General features: G+C 45.7%; 1 protein-coding gene across 1 annotated transcript; it reads left to right on the top strand.

Moving 5' to 3' along the window:
- Positions 1-2,666: 2,666 nt before the first annotated feature.
- Positions 2,667-3,577, top strand: LOC125424915 (vomeronasal type-2 receptor 26-like; the record flags this gene model as incomplete). Its single annotated transcript, XM_048482351.1, has 1 exon — positions 2,667-3,577. A coding segment is annotated over one exon (911 nt), but the record flags the coding sequence as incomplete, so codon positions are not given.
- Positions 3,578-9,015: the final 5,438 nt, after the last annotated feature.

The following is a 9,015-nucleotide window of genomic DNA, read 5'->3' as shown; positions in this document are numbered from 1 at the left end:
CTAGAGCGAACTGCAGTAGTCCATCTTGGAGGTGACCGTCCCATGAATCACAATGGCCAGGTCCAACTGGGGATAGTTGAAGAACCTAACAGAGATAGGAAAACACCAATTTCATCATCCCTGGTGGGATACAACAAAGACATTTGTTTGTAATCACCTTAAATCACCACCGAGAGGAAATGCTTATGTACAGAAAATTAGCATCTGTAGTAAGAGAAGAATTGTATGTCCCTATTCGGGGGGGGGGGGGGGGTTTTCCTTGATTGAACTTGTGAATTAATTTTTGTGCAACAGTCTCCTATCTTTTTTTGTTTGATTGATTCTCCTTGTCTTTATACTTTAGACACTCCCCATTTCCAGGTGCAATGAACCCTGCCATCCTGGCTCCACCAAGGTGACTGGGAAAAAAGGGACTAGAGAAGAGGCTAATCCATGCTGCTATCAGTGCAGAGCGTGCACAGAAGGGACCATCTCCACACAAGAAGGCAGGTGGCTGTGGAAGAAAGAAACAGTCCTTGGGGACCAACGCAAAGGCTCCTTCCGCACACACAAAATAATGCGTTTTCAAACCACTTTCACAACTGTTTGCAAGTGGATTTTTGCCATTCCGCACAGCTTCAAAGAGCACTGAAAACAGTTTGAAAGTGCATTATTCTGCATGTGCGGAATGAGCCAAAGATTCACTAGGATAGATTCCGAGATTTTTTTTTAAAGTTCAAACTTTGATACTTTCTTTGTTTGTATATTAAGAACATTACAACATAGAGCTGGCATGCAGGATGAGACCATCATCCTGTTTCACACAGTGGCCTGTCAAGAGCTTCCAGATGAAGGGCATTTGAGGCACAGAGGTCAAAAGCATTTGCTTTTTGTCACCCTACTAGAGCAGTGCTATTTGTAGAGTTACTGTTTCTCAGCATAGGGGCTCTACATGGCTAATGGCTGGGGGCTAGCTAGGGGAGGTAGGAGGTCTGGAAACCTGAGTGCTACTTCCCAGGAGTACACTGTGGGGCTACACCCAGCCTCACAACTGTGCCAGTCCTGAACTCCAGGGAGTTCAGGGCCAGGGCACAGTTTAATGCCTGTGAGCAGGGCTTCCCCCATCCCCAATCTCCATGGGGGGATCAGGAACAGAGCTGGCCAGCTTATCCCACCCCCTATCTCCATGTGGAGTTCAAAAGTTAGCTCGTTGCATCCCCAATTTCCACATGGAGGTCAGGAGCAGCAAGAGCCTTTTTGAGCCTGAAGCTTAAAGCTCAATCCCAGCCTGGCTGAGGCCAGACCCCACTGTCAGCTCCAGTTTTATATTGTTGGATATGCACCCCAAGCTATGCATCTCCAGTCAGACTGGGAAGTTCGGGGCCGGGTGTAGCTGTGGGGGAGGCATGGGTTTATGAAGCTACACCCTTGCTAATGGCCACTGCTGGAACACTAGGTCATGAATTTGTTTGATACCCTGTTATGATATCCTGCACGTGAGCTCCCAAAGGCACCTGGTGGGCCGCTGCGAGTAGCAGAGAGCTGGACTAGATGGACTCTGGTCTGACCCAGCTGGCTTGTTCTTATGTTCTTATGGCAAATCAAACTAGTAGCCATCACTACATCCATAGGGCAGGAATTCCACAAGTTAATAACATGTAAAGAGTAAGAAATTAATTCCTTTACTGAACAAAGAGACAGAAGTGTTCTTGCAAACAGACTGTCAAGAGTACCTAAACCGAAACCATTAACACACATTCATCTTTTGAGCCTTAACTTCACCCTATAACTTATATGTAACAGTGACAGACTCAAATTGAGTGACCCAAGACTACTGCACAACAATGTGTAGTTTATTCCTGATGGGATTACTTTGGTGGATATAAGCAAGACTGCCAGTTCTGGTGGAGAATTAGAACTAGATGACTCGTAAGAAGTATTTGAACAAATCGTTGTGATGTATTAGCTAAAAGGCCGTAAGTGATTTGTCGGAGAAAGCCAAACAGCTTCTGGGGATGAATGGGGCCTCGGTTGAAATCCCTAATCAACTATCAAGCTTCTTATTATATGATTTTAAGCCACTCTGCTAAACTTTGCACTCAGAGGTTCTGAGGATAAAAGTGGAATACCTCATATATGTCAACCTCTGGACCTTGGAGGGAAAGCACAGTAAAAATTTCATGAACAATAGCTGGATAGTTATCATTAATAAGATGTTCAGCAGATCCTTGCATTGACTAAAGCGCACTCGAGGAAGGGAGAGCCAGGCATAACAAATAGCCTAATACATGATCTTGGGCTCACTAACCTACAACTTGGTCAACTACAATTTAAGCAAAATTTGAGTGCATCTATTCTTGAATCTACTATTCTGTCATGTAGCCACAATCCATCTATTCTGCCGAACATCTCTTCCAAGTCTCTGGTAGAAGAGCTATACAAGAAATCCTTTGGTGTGCAGATGCTAGGGATTCAATCTGGTACTTTCTGCTTCTGAAGACTCTCCTATACTCCTGAACTTTGGCCTTGTCACCCCTACTACATAATGTTAGTTCATCAATCTACTATCCATATGTTTTCAGGCTCTTTGAGGCCTTTTCCTTCAAATACGAGGTTTATGGAACATAGTAATGTCAAAGGTTTAATGCAGAGGTTAGTGATACTGAACTCAGACTTTTCTTTTTCAGATGCAGGCCACTGTAATAAGTGTCCAGAAGATCAACAATCAAACAAGGATGGAAATCAATGCATTCCCAAGTTAGTGACCTTCCTTTCCTACGAAGAACCCTTGGGCATCCTTCTAACTTTCTTCACACTTACCTCGACCCTCATCACAAGCGCAGTTCTGGGAATCTTCATTAAATACTTAGAAACACCACTCGTCAAAGCCAACAATCGGGATCTCTCCTTCGTTCTTCTCGTCTCCCTCCTGCTGTCTTTTTTATCCTCTCTCCTCTTCATCGGTCAGCCCCAGAAGGTGACCTGCCTTCTCCGACAAACTGCCTTCAGCATCATCTTCTCCGTTGCCGTCTCTTCTGTGTTGGCCAAAACTATCACAGTGGTGGCAGCTTTCATGGCTTCAAAGCCTGGGAGCAGGATGAGGAAGTGGCTGGGGAAGAGCTTGGCCAACTTCACTGTCTGTTCTTGTGCCGGCATTCAGGTGGGCATCTGCACTCTCTGGCTGGGCGTCTCTCCCCCCTTCCCAGACTCTGACATGAGCTCCCAGCCTGGGCAGATCGTCCTGCAATGCAACGAAGGGTCTGTCGCCATGTTTTACGCTGCCCTGGGCTACATGGGCTTCCTGGCTGCCGTCTGCTTCACTGTGGCTTTCCTGGCCAGAAAGCTGCCTGGGGCCTTCAACGAAGCCAAGCTGATCACCTTCAGCATGTTGGTGTTCTGCAGCGTTTGGGTGTCCTTTGTGCCCACCTACCTGAGCACCAAGGGGAAGGACATGGTTGCCGTGCAGATCTTCTCCATCTTGGCCTCCAGTGTGGGCTTGCTGGGCTGCATCTTTCTTCCCAAATGCTACATTATTATACTGAGGCCTCATCTGAATACAAAGGAGCAACTAATGATGAAACGTAAAGATGGCATTTAATTTCATTTCAAGTTTTTGATGTCTTTTACGCGTAATAAAACCAAAGTTCTTCTCGTCAGAGCTGAACCCCTTCAGCTGCTAGTCATATATATTTCTTTTCATGTACCTCATTAAAGGAATTGGTTACATATTATTCTGAGTATATGATGAACAGTAGATGAAGTCGTCACGGGCGACGCAATGAAGAGACGAGACGCAGCGATATCATCCGGTGGAGAAAAGCCAGCGGCTAATCTGCAGAGGTAGCGGTCCCTGGCACCTTTTATTAGGGTTTTTGGGAGGCGGGTTAGAAGGCGGGAGAGTGGGAGAATATTGGGCAATACATGAGTCATAGGGGCTATTTATGTGCAGGAGGAAACGCTCCTGTCCGGGCCTAATCCATACCTGGGGGTATGCACCTTTTGTCCCTTTGTCCAGGACACCTGGTGACCAGTGAGTCATGGGGTCTTGTGATCGGTGAGTCTGCTTGCCCCAGGGGTAACAGATGGTGCAGACATTCCCGAACACTCTCTGAGACCCCACGAGGTTCGCTGGCTCACCCCAACAAGTAGATATGCAAAAGTTATTTGTATGTACCATTTTATCATAACCTGATTCCAACTTGATTTGATATAATTCTAGAAACCTTATAATCGCCTGACGGTGAGGTTGGCCTCGCCTGTCAGAAGCCTGGGGGTGACCTTGGACTCTGCTTTGTCGCTTGAGTCCCAGGTTGCCAAGACCACCCAAGTGGCTTTTTACCATCTGTGACAGGCATGGCCACCGGCTCCATATCTCGTTCCGACCTGGCCACAGTAATCCACATAGTGGTCACCTCCAGATTGGATTATTGTAATTCGCTAATTCTGTGACCCGGAAATTAAAACTCGTTCAACATGCAGCAGCCAGGCTTCTTTCTGGAACATCAAGTGGAGACTGGATCACTCTGGTCCTATACCCACTCCATTGGCTGCTGATCAAGTGCTGGATCATATTCAAAGTGTAGGTGTTAACATTTAAGGCTTTGAGCAGTCTTGGACCTGCATACCTACAGGACTGCCTCTCCCTGTATTTCCCCCACTAGATCCCTCCACTCATCGGAGGGAAATTTACTGGAGATCCCTGGCCCAAAGAATATCTGGCTGGCTTCCACAAGGAAGCCTTGTATCACTATATATACAGTCCATGTTTCTTATGCTTGGCTGGCCTAATTTTTTTTTAGTATTGGTTTGACTGTATATATTTGCTGATCTGTTTAATATAATCTTTGTGAACGGTTTATGAATTATCTATTGAATTTATACTCAAATTAATTGCATATACCAATTAGCTCATTGCCTTGTATCACTATATATACAGTCCATGTTTCTTAGGCTTGGCTGGCCTAAATTTTTTTTAGTATTGGCTTCCACAAGGGCCAGGGCCTTTTCAGCCCTGGCCCCCACCTGGTGGAATAAGCTCCCTAGTGAGATCAGGGCCCTGCGGGGCTTGAATGAGTTCCATAGGGCCTGCAAGATGGAGCTTTTCCACCAGGCATTTCTCTAGGCAGCCGGCCTGACCATGACTGTCATTGGCCTCCAGTGGGTTTTTTCTGTTTTTAATTTTTGTACTGTTGATTTTATTTTGTACTGAATTTTGTGTTGTTGCCACCCTGAGCCCTGTTGGGGAGGGCGGGATATTAAATAAATAAATACTGTACTATATTTTTGTAAGCTGCTTTAGGTTTATCATGAAAGCAAGCCTGGGAGAGCCAATGCTTGTTTCAGTAAAGACCTGGGTTCTTTTCTCCAATAACTCCAACCAGCTGAGGTCTCAACGATTTTTATTGAGAAACAGAAATAAAAGAAATAAAACTTAAATGCATGGAGGTTGCTCAGCTGGTTACATTCCTTTTGGTTCTTTGTCCCCATTCCAGGAACCCACGGCCCAGAGATGCTTCTCTGACCACGTCTCAAGTTGGAATTCCAAAACCCTTTGTTTTCCCCTTCTCAGGAAAACTCTGTTCAGGCCCCGAGGTAACTTAGGCCTTTGAAGTTTCATCCTGGCACCTCTGCATAGTTTCCTGTCCTCCCTTCAGGAGATCAAAAGGCAAAAATGCTTTTCACAGTCATATGTGACTTCCCTTTACTGTAGCGATAGCATCTTCCATGACAAGGTTCCTTCTGGGGAGAAACGCAAAATGAAAAATACACCAAATACATAGGTAATAATTATACTTGACTGTCAAACACACGGCAACCATAGTTGGAATACAACATCTATTAGAGTTCGTGAAATCAGAAAAGGTGCACCAGGGCTGGAATGGATGTGCTTGAATGTAACCCGAGACTGAATGTCTGTAACCAGCTTTGACACATATAACCACTGCCATCTATGCATGTTCTGCCCCCCCCCCCATGTCTCTGCTTGAGGTGCCTGTTTTTGGTTGGGACAGAAAGGGGGAATGCAAGCCCAGGGGCGTAATGCCCATTGGGCAAGGTGGACAGCTGCCCAGGGCACCACCTTGTGGGGGGCATCAAAATGCAGAGTTCGTTTTTTGGGTATTTTTAGTGGTTTTCCATTTTTGGCCTGCAGGGGGCGCATCTTTTAGGCTAGCGGCACCAAAATTTCAGCGTATCATCAGGAGACTGTCCTTAAGCTACCCCCCAAGTTTGGTGTGGTTTGGTTCAGGAAGTCCAAAGTTATGGACTCCCAAAGGACTCCTTGAACCAAACCTCGCCAAACTTGGGGGGGCAGCATAAGGACAGTCTCCTGATGATATGCTGAAATTTTGGTGCTGATATGTCTAAAAATGCATCCCCTGCAGGCACCAATGTCCTGGTGCAAAAAAAAAATTTGGTCGTGGTGGAGTGGCGGGGGGGGGGGGGGGGGGATCCAACTCAGGTTTTGCCCAGGGCTACAGTTTGCCTCGTTACGCCCCTGTGGTGCAAGCCAATTTCTACAGTTCTTAAAATGGCTTTATTCAAGGATAGAAACAAGACCCTAACTCCTCCCAGGGTCTAACTAAACAGAGTACTTGCTTATCCTCAGGCTGTAGGAAGCTGCCGACTTGGTTCTTTTCCGGCTGCTGTTGGATGGTTGACAGTCTCTTGCTTCCCTTGTAGCTCTGGAATCCTTGATCTTTACTCTCACTGCAGATAAACTTGACTTGTTCTCTTTAAACTACCATAAGGTTATATGGACGTTACGAACAGCGCACACATCTTCACCCTTAGCACCTCATTGAGTAACTGAACAACTAACACAGGGGGTTTCTGGGTAGGGAAAAGAAATTGCCTGCTGGGGGAAAAGTCTTCAAGGGGCAGGGACTAACTAAAACACCCTCCCATGGAAGACTTAACAAAAGGCAAAACCTAATTGACTATGGGGAAACTAAACCTAAAAGGGGAAATAAACAAAGGCTCTGTGGGCACATGACAATGCATCTAACCCTAACCCTGAATTTTTATGGCTTTGCTATGCTTGGTAGAGAAGTAAGCCTCCCCTGACACGTCTGGCCCACAGGAAAGAGTTATTGTTATTCTCGGTGGCGGGTGGGTAGCCAGGTGGCTCCAGGGTTATCAGCAGCTGACCTTGGTGATGGGCACAATTGTACTCCAGGCGTCAGATGCTTTCTATGGGAATTTGGGAGGGGGACCTAGGGAAATATATGGGACTAACTTTGCCAGGTTCAATGGAACTGGTTTTTTCCAAGCTGTACCTGATCTACCTCTACAATAAAAGCCTGCTGAGTAATATACCGTTTATTGAGCAAAGATCCAGGGATCTAAAAACAGTCCATCTTTCTCACTATGAAAAATGAGAAGATAATACAACCAAAAGAGAATCATACACATACAATGAAAGAAGGAAACTGCCAACAATTTTCAGACATCCAGGAAGAGATTGCAATGCTGGTGTAAACAAGTTCTACCAAAGAAAAAACCCCAACAACTCCCTCTGTGACTATCTAGTGTTGTCACATCCACACTTGATAGACCGCTCAACCCCCGAAGGGCTCTGAGCGGAGGGCATCTCGGCAGTAAAACAACAATAGACATAAATAACATTAAAACCCGTAAATTCCTATAGCAGCGTAAAACAAATCCAATTAACTAACGTTATTTAACGTTATATATACACGTACATAGATATATATATATATATGGCGTCCGATCACAAGGCTGAGTGGGGGGCCAGCACTGCCGAAGATGGAACTACAATACCGGCAGTGCTGGAGATGGTAGAAATGCAGCATGGGACATCAAGTTAGCACATGGAACGTGAACCCTTTGCCAGCAAGACATCTGTGCAGAAGCTGCAGTTCAGAGAAGCAGGGCTACAAAAAAACCCAGGCCATCCGAGGTACGTCGTGCAAGAATTCTCGTTTCAAAGTACACATCCTTTATCCACAAATTCATACCTCACACACTCGGGTTGCTTCTTCCATTGGAATTATGCTGTGGTCTTGGGTGTTCCTTGTTGCTCAAGATGAGGGCTTTATCGTCATTGCGAAAGAGGTCCAGGGGTTTTTTCATGTCTCCCACGCGCCTCTTCCTGGTTGCTCAGGAGATGGATAATCTCAACAAAGGTGGCTAGGCTGCAGTTTGGCTTCAGGTTCTGTGTGTGAAATACCCTTTTACACAGTGGACACAAGGTGCTTGTGGGGGATCTGGCCCACAGCTGCAGAATGCAAGCACGACAGAAGCTGTGCCCGCAAGCGAGAGCCACCGGATCCATAAAATACTCCCAGCAGACAGAGCAAGTTAGTTCCACCTGAAGCCTCTTTATGGGGCTTTCAGAAGCCATGAGGTCTTTATTTTCTTTCTTTCTGGGATGGCTGGAAAGGAAAAAGGTCTCAGTCAGGCAGAGAGAAGACAACACTGGGTTCAAAAGAAGTGCATCTGCTTTGCATGCAGAAAGTATACTGTACAATCCCAAACATCTCTTCTTAAAAGACTCAGTCTGCAGGTAAAGTAGAAGTCTTTGGCCTCAGACTCTGGACAGCCATGGCCAATCCGGTAGGCTACAGCAACCAAGATAGACATAAAGCCCCTTGGGGATTGGGCGGTCTATCAAATATAATAAACAATAATAATAAAGCACCTTCATTTGTTCATCTAATCTGCTGTGGGCTTCATCAGCAGGGAGAATTCTTCAAACCCCCAAACAAGCACAGGCAGAACTGCAGAGTGGTAACAGCAGGCCCCCCCCCCCGGGGGGGGTGTACCTGTTTTGTTACAGAAGACCCATACAAACTAAAAGGACTGGAGAGGAATATAGAATTATAAACTAAAAGGAAAGGGGGAATGCAGAATTTTAAACTAAAAGGAGTGGGGAGGAATATAGAATTATAAACTAAAAGGAAAGGGGGAATGCAGAATTTTAAACTAAAAGGAGTAGGGAGGAATATAGAATTATAAACTCAGAGGAAAGGGGGAATGCAGAATTTCAAACTAAAAGGAGTGGGGAGAAATATA

The sequence above is a fragment of the Sphaerodactylus townsendi genome, unplaced genomic scaffold (assembly GCF_021028975.2).
Source record: "Sphaerodactylus townsendi isolate TG3544 unplaced genomic scaffold, MPM_Stown_v2.3 scaffold_1468, whole genome shotgun sequence".
NCBI lineage: Eukaryota > Metazoa > Chordata > Lepidosauria > Squamata > Sphaerodactylidae > Sphaerodactylus > Sphaerodactylus townsendi.
This window is presented reverse-complemented; position numbering and strand designations above follow the sequence as displayed.